The sequence below is a fragment of the Oncorhynchus mykiss genome, chromosome 6, assembly GCF_013265735.2.
Source record: "Oncorhynchus mykiss isolate Arlee chromosome 6, USDA_OmykA_1.1, whole genome shotgun sequence".
Taxonomy (NCBI): Eukaryota; Metazoa; Chordata; class Actinopteri; order Salmoniformes; family Salmonidae; genus Oncorhynchus; species Oncorhynchus mykiss.
In genome coordinates, this window is record NC_048570.1 from 28,062,664 (window position 1) to 28,082,991 (window position 20,328).

At 44.0% G+C, this 20,328-nt stretch overlaps 1 protein-coding gene across 1 annotated transcript in view; it reads right to left on the reverse strand.

The window, feature by feature from the left end:
• Positions 1-20,328, reverse strand: part of LOC110525659 (adhesion G protein-coupled receptor A2) — a 60,365-nt gene that overhangs the window by 17,859 nt on the left and 22,178 nt on the right. The window contains exon 2 of the mRNA XM_021605987.2: positions 8,813-8,884. Within this exon, the coding sequence (XP_021461662.2) occupies positions 8,813-8,884 (72 nt within the window). The remainder of the gene's footprint in view (positions 1-8,812; positions 8,885-20,328) is intronic.

Genomic DNA, 20,328 nt, shown 5'->3' on the forward strand with positions numbered 1-20,328 from the left:
GGATGGGGGGGTTGAGGGATTCGGCATTGAGTAGAATTGGCCCTGTGAAACGGCCCCCGATACCCCCCCCCCCCCCCCACTCCTCAACACACTTGCTCACAATGGGGGCTCTGTAACACAGCCCCCAAAACCTACTCCTGCCTTCCCCCCAAAACAGGAAACCAGGATCTGCTGAGGTCTTGTTTTTCTACTAATTTCCTGCTTTCCTGCCCCTTCCACAGATTATTTTCTTACATTTTTTTCTGGTTCCCCTCAGATTGGATCTCTAATCTACGTTAGCTGGTGTGCATCTGGAAACCACTTGCTTTTGCCCTGTCGGTTGATTCTCCATTCCAGAGCTACAGTTATTAACCACTGCATGCAGCCTATTCTTTCATAGCAATAATCACCTAATAATAATGATAAATTAGAAACAAGCCAATCATTACTCTGGAAAATTCAGTTAAAATAGGCCACACACACAACCCTCAGTTAGAAATACCATTAAAAAAACATCCAGGTGATTTAAAATCCTCATGGTAAATAGCGCTTCACCTGAAGGAACATATGGGCACATCTGATGTTGGGTGCAACTAAGAAGGAGCCTCTTCCAACACTGGGTAATTTCAACCATGTCATGCCACAGAGCTCTAGAGTGAACTGTCTTGAAGGAAAATGGCCACAGCTCTGGCCAAGACTGGCACTAATTTAAACTGTGGTACCAACTGCACGCTAGTTGGGGAAAGGATGAAAGGACTGAAATAGCCATGTTATACTTTTATTTGAAGTGTGACATTTCCTAGGTTGATTATATGTTTCCACAGTCTGCTGTTAGGGGTGCTGGAGATCATTCTGCCAAGGAAAACTCTGGAACCATGGACTTACTGACTCCAACTCTGAGTTCTGGCAGGAACAGGGCTAGATGACAAAAAGGAGGTGATGTCCACTTTGGCTGTTCTTTTGATTGCAATTAGTATGCATGAGGTCCTGGTAGCAACACTGTTATACACAACTTCAACCAGGAAAGACTCAGGAATTGACCACAATTCACTTCACGTCACCAATGTAGAGCCCATTCATGTTTATTTAGCTGTTTGTTCATGAACAGCTGTCCCTCTATGTAGAACTACCATAACAGTATGGAGATATTCGTCCTAAAAACCAGCCAGCTCATATTCAATACTTTTCAGCAGTAAATGAACAGAAGCCCCCCCCCCCCCCCCCCCCCCCCATAAAAAGATAATGAAAGTGTAGTAAATCCATAAACTTATTTAAAAAGCCGACAAAAACAAAGCCAGCAAAAGGCCACCTCCTCTATCTCTCTTCCAATGATCTTGCATACAGTAGTTTGGAAATACTCCATTTAGGGTTGGGAGTGGGCCAACTCTACCAGTGAACTGGCAAACAATGCTGTTCATACAAAATATCAATGAAAAGGAGGGCAATCATGGGCGATGTGTGACTATGCATCCAGTGGGCGGACTACAGCGAATAGAGGAGTAGTGAGAGAAAGGGGGGGTGGGACCGTCCGGTAGATGCAAAGAGGAAAGCAGAAAAGGAGTGAGAATGGAAGTGGGGGGAAGGGAACAGGGAGAAACCTCAAGAACTTGTGAAGGAAAAAGCCATTGAAATCATGTCAGGTTTGCTGCATGTGCATCCAAGAACCACTGGTATATAAGGAATTCTGTTTAGTAATGAGCTTATGAGAGGGCTTGCTAGCCGTTTCAATAAATGCCTAGAGCCACGATTAGGTTAAGCTTGCAATACAAACACTCCCCGTTCCTTCAGTTTATCTCCCAGACACATCTGGAGTCTATCAACTCCAACAGCCCCCCCCCCCCCCCCCCTTCTGTTTCCACTCTCTAGCACACTTAACCCCTTCCTCACTCGACCCCTCATGTCACATACACTCATTAAGTGACCGTTGCCTCACAGGGGCCATTCAAAACCGTATGCAGGAGAAAGTACAACACAAACGCTAATTTGTTTGGTTAGTGAGAAATGAGAGTCCCATGTCCAGCCATCCCTAGCTGCTCCAGCCAGGAGTTCAGGTTGTTTTTGTTTGGTTAGTGAGAAATGAGAGTCCCATGTCCAGCCATCCCTAGCTGCTCCAGCCAGGAATTCAGGTTGTTTTTGTTTGGTTAGTGAGAAATGAGAGTCCCATGTCCAGCCATCCCTAGCTGCTCCAGCCAGGAGTTCAGGTTGTTTTTGTTTGGTTAGTGAGAAATGAGAGTCCCATGTCCAGCCATCCCTAGCTGCTCCAGCCAGGAGTTCAGGTTGTTTTTGTTTGGTTAGTGAGAAATGAGAGTCCCATGTCCAGCCATCCCTAGCTGCTCCAGCCAGGAGTTCAGGTTGTTTTTGTTTGGTTAGTGAGAAATGAGAGTCCCATGTCCAGCCATCCCTAGCTGCTCCAGCCAGGAATTCAGGTTGTTTTTGTTTGGTTAGTGAGAAATGAGAGTCCCATGTCCAGCCATCCCTAGCTGCTCCAGCCAGGAGTTCAGGTTGTTTTTGTTTGGTTAGTGAGAAATGAGAGTCCCATGTCCAGCCATCCCTAGCTGCTCCAGCCAGGAGTTCAGGTTGTTTTTGTTTGGTTAGTGAGAAATGAGAGTCCCATGTCCAGCCATCCCTAGCTGCTCCAGCCAGGAATTCAGGTTGTTTTTGTTTGGTTAGTGAGAAATGAGAGTCCCATGTCCAGCCATCCCTAGCTGCTCCAGCCAGGAGTTCAGGTTGTTTTTGGGAGGACAGATTAAATTAGAGCGTTCCTGTAACCTGGATATGGACTCTGCTCTGTTGTGTCCAGAGGGGTTTAGACAGTAGGGCTCCTGGCCACGGCCACAGCCACCATTGGATTTACATAGCAAAGCAGAGCCCACCTCTGCACTGCTCCCCCTCATCAAGGTCATTTGCTTAGCCTCTGTGGAAATAATGTTCACCTCCCCCACTAAAGAAAACAACATTATATACTGAACAAAAATATAAATGCAACATGAAACAATTTCTAAGATTTTACTGAGTTACAGTTCATATAAGGAAATTAGTCAATTGAAATAAATTATATGGATTTCACATGACTTGGAATACAGATATACAGATCTGTTAGTCACAGATTCCTTAAAAAAAAAGGTAGGGGCGTGGATCAGAAAAAAATGTCAGTATCTGGTGTGACCACCATTTGCCTCATGCAGCGCAACACATCTCCTTCGAATATAGTTGATCAGGCTGTTGATTGTGACCTGTGGAATGCTGTCCCACTCCTCTTCAATAGCTGTGCGAAGTTTCTGGACAAAACCGGGAATTGGAACACGCTGTCGTACACGTTGATCCAGGGCATCCCAAACATAGTCAATGGGTTACATGTCTGGTGAGTATGCAGGCCACGGAAGAACTGGGACATTTTCAGCTTCCACGAATTGTGTACAGATCCTTGCGACATGGGGTTGTGCATTATCATGCATGATGTTATGGCGCGGATGAATGGCACAACAATGGGCCTCAGGACCTCGTCATGGTATCTCTGTGCATTCAAATTGCCATCGATAAAATGCAGTTGTGTTTGTTGTCCGTAGCTTATGCCTGCCCATACCATAACCCCACTGCCACCATGGGGCACTCTGTTCACAACGTTGACATTAGCAATCCACTCGCCCACACAACACCATACACATGGTCTGTGGTTGTGAGGCCTGTTGGGATTACTGCCCAAACTCTCTAAAAACAATATTGGAGGTGGCTTATGGTAGAGAAATGAACATTCAATATCTGGCAACAGCTCTGGTGGACATTCTTGCCAATTACACGCTCCATCAAAACTTGAGACGTCGGTGGCAATGTGTTGTGTAACATAACTGCACATTTTAGAGTGGCCTTTTATTGTCCCCGGGACAAGGTGCACCTGAGTAATGATCATGCTGTTTAATCAGCTTCTTGACATGCCACACCTGTCAGGTGGATGGATTGTCTTGGCAAAGGAGAAACGCTTACTAACAGGGATGTAAACACATTTGTGCACAACATTTGAGGGAAATAACCTTTTTGTGCATCAGGAACATTTCTGGGATCTTTTATTTCAGCTTATGAAACATGGGACAAACACTTAACATGTTGGGTTTATATTTTTGTTCAGTATATAAGGGAAACTGCTGGTGCACTCACTCTCTTTCACCAACAGCCTTCACACCATCTTTAGCCATCTCGTCTCCTCCCCTGCCTAGTTCCTAACCCTAACTTCTCAGAATGGCAGAGACGATTTCAAGGTCTGTTTTAGCAGGGCTCAAGCACAACTTGAGAAACTCCTGTCTCTACTTTACATAACTGATTTTATCAGGGTAAATATGAATGAATAGGACACAGTATTTCAGAGTTATTTCAATGTTATCAAGGACTTTAACCCTCTGCTAAACTCTCCCTCTCCACATCTGCAAATTCCCATGCCTTTCCTGACTTATGATGACCAGGAGTTTCAATGCAAACGTTCCCTCATTTTTAGCCTTCTATATACATCACAAACAGTGTGTATTTCCTGTTCTTAGCTGAAGTGGCTTCAACTATGCAGGAAGTGAAGGGAAAAGGAGGTAAAAAAGGTCAATTGCAAACCAAACATGTCTTACACACAAACCATCCATATATTTATATGTACATGTTCTTATTCATTCCTTTACACGTGTGTGTATAAGGTAGTTTTTGTGAAATTGAATAGATTACATGATAGATATTACTGCACGGTTGGAACTAGAAGCACAAGCATTTCGCTACACTCGCATTAACATCTGCTAACCATGTGTATGTAACCAATAAAATTGACTTGATTTGATTTGAACCATGGTTAGAATAGCTATAAATGGCTATGAAGGAAATGTATAGGTTCCGGAAGAATCACGTCCAAAAGTGAGTTTTTTTGGACAACTTTCAAGTGTGTGAGCTGGCCCCATCCTGCTTGGCAGTCCCAATCCCATGCAGCTAACTTAGCCCTTCCTTACCTGTCCACCACAGTGCTCCTGCTCCTTCACCTATCCACTCTATCTCTCCCCTCTGTTCTCCCTCTCCACTTCTGTGCTCCATCTCTCCCTGTAGGGTGAGCAGCCTGGTAATGAGGGACCCTTATGCCCTGGCTGTCCTGTGTCCCATGGTGCAGTGGGGCCCGTTTGGACAGGAGCCAGACCCCCTCTCTGCTCATTATTCTCATTACCTCGCCTCAAATCAGTGCAGGACAGGCCACTGGGATCTGTCCACAACTCATAAAGGTCCCTGCTCGTTAGTGGACCAGCCTTGTTAGGGCCTGCGTCAGCTCCCATCAGAGAGGGTGTGCTGCGAGGAGGTGGAGGTACCAGGAAAGGTGTGTGAGAATGTGTGTGTGAGGGTGTGTGTATGTGTGTATGTGTGTACACTAGAACGCTAAGTGTCGTACACTGGAACGCTGAAGATGTCCTATAAGAGGGCAAAACAAACATAGCTAAATTGCTCTCTGCTCTTGGGTGGCATGACAGTTTACGAAGGCAACAGCGGCTTTGAGGAGGTTTAGCCCAATGAAAGGGCTAACTGTGTGGAGGAATCCACAGTGTGGCCTGCTCTGCTCTGGTTGGAGGAGGGGGTTCCTGTCCTGTAGCTGTGCTTTTATACTTATAACAGCAAAGCTCTGATTATACTCAGCTCTGCCTCTGCTTGGACTACTGTTTCAAACATGGCTGAGTAGGCTGAGAGGGACATCATTTCTGTTTAGACATCTACTTCTTACAATTATGCATGGAGGAGTTTGGGATGCCCATAATAGGACACACACACAGACAAACATTGAAGTTGAGACTGAGATCCACTGAAAGTGTGGGTGCAGTTGACTGTCTGGTTGCCCTCCTGACTTTGGGGAGGGGTTGCTGTGGTGTTATTCCCTGGTGTGTGTTCAGCCGGGCTCCTAGCTAGCACATACAATTCTGAGAACCATGTGTTTCTTAGAGATTGGTGAGAGCGTGGTTATCCTATGGTTATTTTTCATACAACCTTCCCACAATGTTCTGGGAATGGTGTAGGATACCCAGCATACATACAAATCTTAGCTGTTACGTTTCTAAGGTGGGAATTTCAGTACTTCAGCATAACATTTTCTACAGGTTTCTTCATGGTTCTATATAAAGTAATTCTCAAATTGTTCAGAGAATGTTAAGAAACAACGTTCTTCTGTTGGAATTTCAGTACTTCAACATAACGTTTTCTGCAGGTTTAGTCATGGTTCAATTTGAAGTCATTTTCTCAGAACGTTAAGAGAACTTTCAATAGAAAACACAAGAAAACATTAGTATCGTTCAAAGAACATTTTCAGAAAGTAAAAAAAACAAAAAACAGATCCATTCCATTCTCAGCGTCAACAAAACTATCTGTTAAGTATGTTAAGCTGTGTTAACCACACCCACTAATTGGCTACACCTGATTTGAATGAGTGCTTGTTTCCAGTTAGATTGGGTCCGTTTGAATAGACTAAAATGAACAGCTTTGTATGAGTTCCAAAACAACTCCATGCTAGCTGCATCCTGGTGGCACAGTGGACTCATTACATGGAGAGAGAACATAAGATCATAGGTTTGAATCTCAGTGACACAATAGATAAGAAATGTGTTTGCATGGTTAATGCCTAAGCAAAGGAATCTCCATGTGTCCTATCTGTGCTTGGAGTTCAAAACAGTTGAGCTAACAGCTTTATTCAAAGTCTTATTGAAACATGTTCTAAAAATGTTATTTAATTTACTTTCAAATAACCTAGAATTTCCATTCTCAGAACATGAATTAAACCTCCCAGGAAGACTTTCAGGGAACCATTGTAAAATGTTCTCAGAACCGGCATGCAACCTAAAACTCAGAACAGACCAAACGTTAACTTCTGTGCTCAGAACATTTTACCGTTCAGGAAACGTATGGCTTTGTTCCCAGGACCAATGGGAAAACATAAACGTACGTTCCTACAACTTCCGAGGAACCAAATGTGCTAGCTGGGCTGGCTTCTACAGCACTGACCACATATATGAGTAACTGCTCGCCACTGGACCAAATGACAAGCACATGTCGACAACAGGCTGGAAATAATGAGAAAGACCTGAACGGTGACCAAGCTAGAGACAAAACAAAACAACATAGCAACTCGCAGGGGGAGCAGCACAGTAGGTGGACAAAAAAGCTAAATTAATCTTGCAGTTGTGTTTTTTTACTTCACATCTATCCATCTTTGCCCAGTTAGATTTTTATTATATCAAGTTGGTATATTTTAATATGAAAATAGTTGTTTTCCCATGAGCTCATTTTTTATTGTAAGTCGTGAAATGCTCAATTACAGAGTGTGGAGCACAAGATGAGTGAGCAGACCTCCAGTGCAGTGTGTCAGAGGGCTGGTGGAGGTCTGAGGTCTGAGCAGAGGAGTGAAACGAGTCCTGTGTGATTTACAACATGTCCTCTATGTGTGTGTGTGTGTGTGTGTGTGTGTGTGTGTGTGTGTGTGTGTGTGTGTGTGTGTGTGTGTGCTTGCGTGTGTGTGCGTGATTGTGTGCGGGGGGTTCTTGTTCTGTGTCCCTCTCACTAGGTCATGGTTTTAGCACTGCAAGCCTGCTCCACCCCTACCCCCTACTAGTTTTACCACTGTCCCAGGTACAAGGGCCTGCTAGTGGCCAAGCTCAGGTTACCCAACCAAAAACCCCATGGCATTCTGGGGGGCCTTATCTGCACTTGCAAAAACAAGTAATACCATCTCATTTTACATCGAACAAACAATTCTGCCCAAGCCCCTAGTTTGCCAAAGCCCCATACCACTAATCAAATCTCACAATACTGGTCATAAAGATGATCAAACTAAGACTGAATAGATGAGGCTCTAACTTTGCTTAGTAGAGAGAGTAAGAAGAAGGTGAGAACACTGTCCCACAGGAGTGTTCTTGTCCGGTTTAGCTCACATAAAGGAGGGTCAAGCAGTTTCAACAGATTTTGCTCTCTTTTCAGACCCGTCATGTCTGTGTTGAGCTCCAATAGGTAGGTACTAACAAGATAACAACTGCAGCAAATTACCATATTTGTCCATCTTCCAACATTTTGGTAAAGCTTGTTAACTTCATTGGTGGCAGCTCAGAGACGCATGTGGAACTAATATTGCTTTAGCACCCCCCCCCCCCCCCCCCCCCCCAAAAAAAAGACATACACAGGCAAGAGTTGGCCCCATTCCATATTGTACAGTACAACACTGGAAGACCACTGTAGACTCTCCTTTTGTTGACGCAACGTAAAACTCCCTTCCTCAGTATCACTCAGCATTTATATTTGTGTTATGTTTACAACAGCAGGGACAGTTTGTGCCACTGATGAAATCCTCAGAGGACTCAAATGTCATCTAAACTGTAAGAAACAATAAGAAACAGCCAGTGGACTAGCTAGGCAGTGGCACCCTACATCCACAGGGTAGAGCCAGCCAGCCAGCTGCCTGCCTCAATCTGAGCTACAGGCAGTGCAGGCAGCGCCAACAGCCTCCTCCTCCCATGGAAACCTCTTATCTTGTCCTGTAGAGCAGGGCTTCTCTGATAATGACGAATGGTGGGGTAATTATGTGATCTCTTCCACATAACTCTGTGATAACCACACTGAGTGTTTCATCCTCCCTGCTGGAAGCCAGCCCACTGGATAGCAGAGCTGCGAGAAGCACAGATCTCCCTGATACCCTGTCTCTGTGGGACTGTGGACTCCGCAGCACAAGGCCATATGGGCTACAAGCACCCAACCTGTTGGTGTTAAACCTGCCCATGTTAAACCTATGAGTGAGAACCCAGGACAGACTCATTCAGATTTAGTGAAAATCACAAGCGTTACTCACAGTTTCTCCAGGGCATAGAGTCCAACAAAGGATCCATTTCTCAGGACCCTGATACGATTGTTGCTCAAAATTCTGTAAAAAAAAAAGAGCAAATCAAGATATCATTAGTATTGTGCTTCAACAAAACATTAAAAATCACAAAGACACACGTTCATCTCATACTTAGCCTACCTGAGTTGTATTAGTCAGACCCATATAGAATATGAAAGGAGAAAGGGCAATATCAGAGAAAGAGACGACCAACAACTCAGTTGCCCAGAAAATGGGTTTCAGATAAAAGTATGACTCCTCTAAGAGGGTCAGAATCTCCATGAGAGGATAAATAAACTGCATGAGCAGCAGTCACACGTGACCACCCTGGCCAGAGACATTACACAAAGCTGTTTCCAATTCATCCTAAGGACTAAATAGGAGACTGAGATTGGGATTGGGGGTGGGGGGGAAGGAAGCTTGTGATAATCATCCTGGATACATTTTTACATCAAAAGCCAACGGCATTCACATCAAAGGAAAGTCTGTGCTCGTCATGACAATGACCCTTTTCCGTATTGGCAAATCATTTGGCTTATAGGGTGTGAGGGGCTTTCTAGAACTATCCTGCACTGAGCAGAGCAGATCTGCTTTGTCTCAAGGGGCATCATAGGAAACTGAATGTACAGTGATCAGCCAGCCCATACGGACCAGCTCGGATGGACAGAGAGGCTACACCACAACAGAGCCCGCCAGCCTAGCCCCAGACACAGCCAGGCCTTCACAGGGTCCACTGTGACATTCCCTATCGGTATAACCTGCTCAGGAGACACAGTCCCTGGTCCTGAAGCCTGTACCCCTACTACCCTACAAACCCCTGTGTCGTGGGTCCTGTCAGGTTGGTTGTGTGTCATGGGTTCTGTCAGGTTGGCTGTGTGTCTGCAACACCATGTCTTTGTGATCCTGGCCCCTCAGTGGGGTAGCAGGGTACAGCAGGGGCCCGGCTCAGGCGACAGCCCCCATCATTAACACGCCCCCCAGCCTCACGCCGCCTTCTCCCCGTTCCCCAGGGCACTTAATGGGCTGTTTGTGAGATGAAGTGTGTTTTTAATCGAAGCTGAGGAACAGAACCGAGCGGAGCACGGGTGTGTGTGTGTCTTTAAAAGAGGGAGCTGACTGTGAACAGCCTTTCTTGCCACATTAATACAAATACAACCCTCGGCCTTCACCTCCTCACCTTTTAGTTCACTTAATGAGCAGATGTAATGAGCAGCACCAACCGGTCACATTTCCAGCTAAGGGGTTGATAATGAATACGTTGGTCATTAGTCACTAAATCAGCACTGTAAGAAATGAACTATATATTTGGTAGACATATACCTGCACAGTGTTTAAAACTATCTATCCGTCTACTTAAACTATATACTGTTTTCCCTTCCTTTTTTGCTGAATCAAATTATATTCAAATCCATATGCAAATAACAATGAGCAGAAAATGCAGACTGTTGTGTATTGTGGTCGTCCTGGGGCGTAAACTGAATTTGAACCTGTGACTCCCAGTCCTAAGGTCTCATGCGTCAGTCAGACACAGTATCTCTCATATAACTTGATGCAGGCCTGAGATGAAAGCTACAGAAGATCCGGAACTGCCTGAATAATTCAATACAGATAGCAGAGGAGAAAGTAAGGTCTGGCAAAACAACAAGCCATTTAATTCAACACAGACAGTGTGTGTGTTCATGTTCATCTTTTTGCGCAGGTTAGCTTTTTTCATAATGAATCTTGTTCTGAAAGCTGCTCTGCAGAGCGGTCACTAGTGGGCACAGCCACAAAGTCATAAAATCGGATTTTACACCTAACCCTAGCCTTAACCTATAGTGCTAACCATAATGCCTAACCCTAACCTTAACCACAGTGCTAACCATAAGGCCTAACCCTAACCTTAAATTACATTTTTGCAATCAACATTTCTACCACTGCATGGCAAGTGGTAACGAGGCGCCAAGTCTAGGACCAAAAGGCTTCTCAACAGCTTTTACCCCCAAGCCATAAGACTCCTGAACAGGTAATCCAATGGCTACCCGGACTATTTGCACTGTGTCCCCCCCCAACCCCTGTTTTACGCTGCTGCTACTCTCTGTTCATCATATATGCATAGTCACTTTAACTATACATTCATGTACATACTACCTCAATTAGCCCAACTAACTGGTGCCCCCGCACATTGGCTACCCGGACTATCTGCATTGTGTCCTGCCACCCACCGCACGCCAACCCATCTTTTACGCTACTGCTACTCTCTGTTTATCATATATGCATAGTCACTTTAACCATATCTACATGTACATATTGTATATAGCCTCGCTACTGTTTTTATTCAGTCTTTTTACTGTTGTTTTTTATTTCTTTACTTATCTATTGTTCACCTAATACCTATTTTTTACTTAACAATTGCACTGTTGCTTAGGGCCTGTGAGTAAACATTTCACTGTAAGGTCTACTACACCTGTTGTATTCGGCGTCCGTGACAAATAAACTTGGATTTGTTTTGATTTGTACAATATAGCCAATTTTGACTTTGCAGCTGGCCTATCTAAGGGGAAATCACTCAGTTCTCCCTCCATGACAAGACTCATGATAAACATCAACCTGCTCTTTTTGCGTGATTGTGTACAGTAAGTGTGTTGTGTGAGAGAGAAAAGTGAGACAATCAGCTCAGAATCTAAAACTATTAGTCTCAAGCGCATCCATTTGAACAGAAAATAATGAAACCTATTTTCTACGTTGCACAGAAGAACTGGAAAGCTCACTTCAGTAAATACACAAACATGATAAAGTAAAGTTCATTGAACCCACTGTTTGGAAACATAAGATGTTCATTTCCAGGAAAACAAAAGGTCTGGAGATTCAGGACATTAGCATGTCATTTTCCTATTCTAGTACACCCATGTATCTCTGATGTCTGTAGCAGAGTATACATTGCTCTTTCACATGATCAACACAAACAATACAGAGTAGGACTCTGAGAAAGAGTGAAGGTGAGACAGAGCTCTGTAAACAGCCTGAAATAGGCTGGATGCTCCCTCCCAACAGGCTAAACAGGAAACCAGCCAATTAGCTGTTTATTCAGGATGCGGCTGACAGAGGTCAGGGGTCAGGAGGAGAGCACAGAGCAGAGCACTGTCCATGAGCAGGTGGAAGACAGGAGCGACCGGAAGAGAGAACAAGCAAGGGATATGAGAAACCTAAACTCAGAGTACACAAAGGCTGTATAGAGAATTGGTGTATTTTCAGAAGCACTGGAGATGAGCGAAGTCTGAGCTTAATTGAAAAAGCATGGATCACATACAGCATTCATCACTGAAGTGAAGAGAAGGAGGGGAACACTACTGCTCACCCTCAAATTGATAGAGTGGCCTGTGTTGTTTGAATGGCCTGCTGCGTCTCCACACTGACTGCCCCAATGACAGACGGCCCATTGAGTTAGTCTGCCTCCAAATACAATTGCAGCTCTATGGTGCACAATATGAAAAGTGCACTAACTCAATCCAGACGACCTCTAAGGTACAGCAGAGCTGCATTAGCCTCCTCATGAATTTAGCCCTTTCAGACCAGTGGCTTATCAGAGATCAGAGCCAGTAATAGAATCTATATCAGCTGTGTGTAAAACCAGGGCTGCAGGTCAGCATGGGGGGACACACAAAGACACTTCATCTAAGGCCATTCAGTGAAGATCAAATACTAGCAGGGCCAATGATAAGAGCCAGGTCATCCAAGAGGATTCAGCTGTTGGAGCAGTAGGCATGTTGTTAATAGAGGCTGAGTGTCTACAGGTTAATGGCCTTAACCCCGATCACAGCTCTGGTCAGGTGCACATACTCCTCTCATCTCCTCTCGTTTCTCTCCTAATAGGGATACAGTATCATGCTGGGATTACTCAACCGGATACATTCACCTCTGAGAGAAGGAGAGTATACTGTAAAAGCAGAAAGACAATAGAAACTGCTGGTAGCCCATACCTTAGTCCTCCCTCTTGGTGCCCAGCTGAGACAGTAAGTCAGGGAGATGCACACTGACTGCCAGACAAAGAGCCATGTCCCAGCAGTACAAACCACAGCAACCCCTCCCTGGGCTGTGCCACTCACTTTGTTGGTTTGCTCAATTTGCTTCCTCAACCCACAAAGCCTTTGAGAGAGAGATGGGGGCATGTCAGCATGTCTCAAATTGTATTAATTCACTGATTAATTTCTGCTCCTTCCTCTCTGGTGAGAGGATAGGATGAATGGTGACTCCAGGCCACTGTCTGTTTCAGACTGAACCTCTTCAGCTGGGTGGATCATGGATCCGATCAACACCAACATTAGCACACACTCACACAGGTGTGAAAGAGTGGGCAGATGGAGTGTGTGTGGGAAAGAGAGATTATGTGTGGGAGTCTGTGTCTATTTCTGTCTCTATGTCTGTGAGTGTCTCTGTGTGTTCGTACGTGTTTGCCTCTGTGTGTCTCTGTGTCTCTGTGTGTCTCTCTGTGTATTTGTGCATGTTTCCTGCAGCTGCACTGGGTTTCAGGTCTTCCTCTGCCAGTAATTTTTTTTTTTGTGAACAATTGTTCCTCTGGTGGTAATCTGAAGGCATGCTAAAGAATGTACAGTACGTAGACTGTATACAGCGGAAGAGAAACCTTTCAGCTATTCAAATGACAGCTGAGGGCAGAAAAACTGGTTTAGGATGAGTCTCCAGGCTCCACTTTATAAAATCCTTCTCAAACAAGGCAGGATATCCTCTCTTTCAAATCGCACATATCTGTTCCCAATAAACATTGGTGTAAAAAAAAACACGTTTTGATTCTGCTCCACTGTCTCGCTCTCTTTCCAATCATGTCCTCGTTTGGAGACCTTCTCTCTCTTCAATAACTGTGCTACCCAATACATTACATTCATCATGTTATCATCATTATCATTGTTGCAATCAAATCAGACATAAAGAAAAGAAGGGCGGTTACAGAGAAACAAACAACAGGAAACAAAAGACTAACTCGATGACAGTTCGTCTTCCATGGCTTCCTCCAGACGTTTGAGATGTGTAACGTATGAATGAAGAGTCCCATGTTCCCATTTCCCTGATATCCACTGCTTTCCCAAATACCCTGTCGTCTTGGAGCCTCTCTCTCCCTGTCTCCACTCCAGAGGGAACAACTGATTTTAGTTGCATTATCCTACGGCCGACCACAAGTAGGATAACAGACTTAAGGAGGGGGTTCTATTTAATAAGAATCCCTCCGCAGGCTAAACTCTACACTCTCATTAGCCGTCTCTAACCTGCCAACCCAGCATCTCATTACAACAATAACATCAACAATCTCCCTCTCTATCATAACACTGATCATCTCCAGAGTTGTTCTGAAACAAGGGTGCAGGAGACAGGGGAGAGGGGAGGGAGGTGCAAAGATCAGCCATGGCTGTGGGCTGTTACATGGCTGTGGGCTGTCCTACTACACACTGTGGAGACACAGTCCAATGGAACAACATGAGGATATGAGTACAGATTAGACACGACACGCCCAACCCCACCCAGACCAAGGCAAACAAAGAGAGGTGCAGGTTCAATGTAATAAAGAGAGTCAAAACAACTAAACACGCCACTGTTTAAACATAATTTAACTTTGGATGGACCTCTTCGCTAAAGGACCACACGCGAGGTGAAAGACAAGAACCCCTGAAAGAGTTTGGTAAAGCGCCACAAACTCGCACACGACACAAGGCTCTATAGCTCAGAGATTAAAAGACCAATAGCAGCCGCAATAAGAAAATTATTCACTGAGAGTTTCTGAGCATCCAATTCAAAACAGTTTAATCTGCATGGTGATTTTATACTGAAAGTATCAGATTGTGTCACAGCAAAATGTAGCCATTTAAATCCAATAACCTATTGAAATTAATTTATAGAGGAAACCGAATGAGGCTTTTAAAGAAGGAAGAAGTGACTTCATGTCTCTCAACGCTAAAGCAGACACAATACACCTTTGGGTACATTCTCAGTCTGGACACTTTATCTAGAATACTGTAGCTTCATGTAATTAAAAAAATATTTGACTAATCTTTATTTAAGCATTAGTAATTTCATACTCATGCATTATTTAGATCTTAGCGTCCTGGCAATGCATAGGAGAAGAGTTACTGTAAAGTAGAGACATGGCAGTCTATTTTTCAATAAAGACATCACAAGGTTGGAACTTGGACTGATGGTGACAGACAGATCGGGTCTGTGAATATCGCGGGTGAACCCACAATTTTATTTAAAACTCCATTACTTAACTTGGCTGTTAACAAGTTTCTCAAGATGTCTTAGTCTTTCCAAGTGCCACGTTTAACACATCAAAAGCAATTACCAAACTCCAGCACATTACGTAGCACCTTCCAACCTCGCCTCATACACATGGAATGGACTCTAACAGGCAAGCCCCAGCCAAAGAGTTAGCCAAAGGCTGCCTGCCCCTCTCTCTACTGGGAGAAGGGGCAATTGTCTTCAACACAAACTACTGTAAGGTGTGTGTGAGTATGTATACACACTGTAAAACATGATGTTTGATCATTGGGTGGTAGAGGAATGAATCAGTGAAGCAGCATCTTTGGATGGGTGTGTGACTTTCTGAATGGTTGGGGACCATTTGAACAGCTTAGCGTCTGGTTTGCAATGACAATCCACTTTTTCTGCATTGGCCAACAAGTTATGGACCAGGAGCAGGTCTGTTTCAGAGACACACGAAGCTGGTTATAAGGTTAAGGGGTGTGTTCACTTGTTAGCTGGCTAATGAGGGAGGGAGTCTGGTCACCTGCACACACACACTTTCATTGTGACATGTCACAGTCCTCAGTCATGCTACTAATGAAGGCCCAGACCAATTACTGCTGTAAGCTTTTAGCCACAGGAGCCCCATCTCAGCAGGAGCATGTGTGTGTGTGTGTGTGTGTGTGTGTGTGTGTGTGTGTGTGTGTGTGTGTGTGTGTGTGTGTGTGTGTGTGAGTGAGTGAGTGAGTGAGTGAGTGAGTGAGTGAGTGAGTGAGTGAGTGAGTGAGTGAGTGAGTGAGTGAGTGAGAGAGAGAGAGAGAGAGTGAGAGAGAGATGGTAAGAGAGAGAGACAGAAAAAGAGGGAGAAAGAGAGAGAACGTGTGTGTACGATAGACCTTCCCAATATTAAAGGGCCTCTTTTCATTGGCAGGTCTTCCAGTGCCTCTGCACTGGACTGGTAGCTCTATCCTGATGGCTAGTTGAGTGCCCTTGAATCACCATTCAGTGCCCTGGTCTGCCAATGTTCCAGACCCATCACAGGGAGAATCAGGTGGACAAGGGAGACTCCACAGCCACTCAGTGGTAGAAAACTAAGCTACCTCAGACAGGAAGCAGTTCTGTGTGGCCCAGGGGCACTGGCTCTGCCCTCAGAGGCCTGGGTCACCACACTGAATGCAGCAGGCCACTGAAGGCCCTTGAGCACAACAAGCACTTTAGCAGTAAATGCATCTTGAGCCGTGAATGTGTCCATTGTCCCTAAGCCACCAGTGTGCTTCCAGCAGGGAACAGGGAGCTTTGCCAGACTACAAGTCCTATTTATCTCCTGTCATGTACATGAACATCCATGTAATTGCACGTCAAATGTTTTTGTAAAATCATGTCACAGGCACTGATTGAGTTATTCAAGCATTATGGAAAAGTGAACAGAATCTCCCTGACGAGTTTGTTTGTTCTCAGAGTTGTGCAGGGTCATTCTTGGTGTGCAGTCAAAGGCTGTGAAAACCAGAAAGAGTTATATAGTGTACATCCAAATAGTATATATCTAAGATGCTATGTACAATATTTGTTTTCCAAGACTCAGGAAAACAAAGAAATTAAAGATTAATATAACATTTAAACTATATTGTGACAGTTGATTGCAATGTGTCTCATCTTGAAGCTGGATAGTGGAGTGAGCTTTTTCATATTATTTGTATTGTAGAAGCGCTTAGAGTATATTGCATTGTGCTTGGGTAACCAGGCAGGGCAAGGGAGTCTTTATGGTTTGTGGTTACATGTGTGTGTGGTTGCATGTGTGTGTGTGTGTGTGTGTGTGTGTGTGTGTGTGTGTGAGTGAGAGAGAGAGAAAGAGAGACAGTCAGATGTATCTGTATGCAACAGCATATACATATGTTTGAGTGTATGTGTGTGTGTGTAAAATGGCAAGCAGTCCTTCAGCAATTCCTCAGTCTAAAATTATAATTGGGGATTTATAAACAGTCTCTAATTAGAGAGGGGAGGATGGAATACTATTTTGGATGCTGTGGCCGTGCACGCCCTTCCCGCATGTGCGCACACACACACACACACACACACACACACACACACACACACACACACACACACACACCACACCACACACACACACACACACAGCTCCTGTGTTCAGAGATGGTCTCCCACATGGAAACAGTCTCAGGACAATTCAAGCAGCAACACTATCAATGAATGAGAAAGCAACTTCCATGACATGTGGGTTTTTAATTCTACATAGTTTTTATTCAGTATTTCCTTTTAGTTGCGCAACATATTTTAAACCTGGGCATCCAACAAAGACTGAAAGATGAAAGATGTAAGCCAGTGGCTGCCTAGAATCCTAACAATCAAGGGTAAAACACAGCAAGTAAATGAGTATAACTAAGTATAACTAAGATTTACACAAGAGAATGTAACAAACTGCAAAGTCCAACCACGTCAGCAACTCCATCACTGTGTAAAGTTTGTTCTTTTAATGAGGCAATTTAGTGAATCTAGGCTTTTCAAACAAGTGGAATGTGGTCCATGCCTGACTAACATTGTCTCATTGTTCTGTCTCATAACCAAGCTCTGTTTTCTGCTCCAATGCAAAGACTGCTGGGAAATGGGTTTGCTTTTACAAAGGATAGGGCCAAAATCATTCTGACCCAAATAACTTAACAATGCTGTTTGGCTAGATGGTGATTTAGACACTGTTTGTTTCATGCAATAAATATCTACAGTAGAAATGGGTGTTGTCTTATTGAGTGGCTCTGTAACGCTAAGTAAAGTGGAATACAATCAACAGGTTCCATAACCCCACTACAATTACTGAGTAACGGGTGTCTGTAAAGCCATTGTTCCCTTAGAATTTGTTAAATTGGACCAATTTTCACACCATGCAAATGGTTCTCATATAATTCACCAGAAAGATGTTCTTAGTGTAAGTGTTTACAACGATGATATCTCAGTTTGTCTAATTATAGTCGAAGAACCATTTGTTTTTATGACACATTTAACCCATTTATCAAACATAATCATGTTTTAGTTCAAAAGAGAGCAGATGCATCGTTTTCTTTTGCACTAATTCAATGATTAATTTCAACCAGTAAATCTGAACTGATGAGGGTACATTTTGAGATATTATAAACATTTGGCAAATTAAGTAGAACTATCTGAAATATGTCCAACACTAAACATACGGGTGGATATTCTTACTATCTTCAGATATCAATACTCAGTATCACACAACACTTACACAGAAGTGGTCACACACACAAACTTGTGACCGCATGCATTCTCAGCACGGACACCCACCGCCTTATTCTGTGGGTCTGCAGTCTACTGCTCCCAAAACAGAAACTCTGGAGGCCATTTCTGTGGTTCAGCACAGGGAAGAGAGGGGAAGGGGAAGACAGACAGATGGGTGGGGGCTATATCTGGAGAAGAATAACCAAAGAGTCATTTACTTTTTGGAGTAAGATAAGAAGGAGCTGTATGAAAGGAAACACTATAATAACAAAAGTCAATCAAGGGTGTAATGTTGCCATGACAACACATTTCTCTGTTTTTGTCAAGTCTGAAGATCGTGGCATTTTGAGCAACAATCTCAAGTGATGAATGAACTATGTACACCCTTGTAACTTATCCAGAATGTCGCAGCCCGTCTGGTGTTCAACCTTCCCAAGTCCTCCTACTGGCTTCCAGTCAAATACCTTCTCTATCCTGGCACCCCAATGGTGGAACTAGCTTCCCAAGTCCTCCTACTGGCTTCCAGTCAAAGACCTTCCCTGTCCTGGCACCCCAATGGTGGAACTAGCTTCCCAAGTCCTCCTACTGGCTTCCAGTCAAAGACCTTCTCTGTCCTGGCACCCCAATGGTAGAACTAGCTTCCCAAGTCCTCCTACTGGCTTCCAGTCAAAGACCTTCCCTGTCCTGGCACCCCAATGGTGGAACTAGCTTCCCAAGTCCTCCTACTGGCTTCCAGTCAAAGACCTTCTCTGTCCTGGCACCCCAATGGTGGAACTAGCTTCCCCATAGCTACAGTATCTTAAGATGAATGCACTATCAGTAAGTCTCTCTGGATAAGAGAGCCTGCTAAATGACTAAAATATAAATGTATGAATTCATCAGAGATGGACAAACGGAAATATACAGTAGGTATCAAAGAAGTGTTATTTCTAGAGCTGTGACTTTTCCCTTGAGCCCCCAGTCAGGCAGGGGTCCAGGGTATGTGTGGCGTTGACAGGTGCTGAGGCTGAACATAGTGCCCTGGGTATCCAGTGTCAGGACTTTGTTTTTATTTATTGCTGACCGGTGCCCCACCTAGGGCTGTGGTGGTCACACAATTTCGTCAGCCGGGTTTTAATACATTGTAAGGCTGCCTGATGTGACTCTAATGATGATTTGAAAAAAGTCGCTTGGAAGACATGAGCTCTGCATTGTTTTTTTGCGCAGGTTGTACACACTGCAACAGTCACTCATTCCCAATTTGACAAGCACTTGATAATGCCTAGAATTTCCCGGCAGCAACCACTTTGTGTGGCCGTAATACATTCTAAAAACATCCATGCCTTTTGCGGCCAGTAGCCATTGTGCACTTCTCCCTGAGTTCTGTACACTCCATCACATGATCGGGTCTTTCACACAGGCTATAAGTGAAGACAGACACATTGGGGACGTAACTGCGCGCGTCCTTAACCAATTCCGAGGTGCATATTGAAGATATTAGAAGAACTGTCCACATTTACTATTCGTCAGCCAACAAGATGAGCAGGCCTAAAGAACAGCAAAAACACTAGCCTATGTCAATCTACTATCCCTCATAGTACAAAGGTTCAGCTATTCTATTCTATGCGAGAAATAAATGTTCCAAACAGTCTGGGACAGTTGTGGGATGCAATAGATCCAAAATTAATACAACCACTAGCATCAACAACAACTTTTTTATGCAATGTGGCTGACGCAACAGATCAGAACATTTAGCTTAAAATGTTGATAAACTATTAGGCTATTTCATCACATTACAAGCACAGAAATGCACACATGGTAGTAGGCTATAAGCACGAATGTTCCATTAGTGGAAAACACCATTATCAAGTTTTTCCCCATAAATTTTTATGGTGAAAATTATCTTCCAAAACTTGAAACTCACGTGCATGCCAGTTAGGCTCTACACCCCTTGTAAAGCGGATGAATGTGCTTAATTTTAAGAAGTTATTTGGCCACTTTAGTTGTGATACAAACCTTTATAAAACATATAG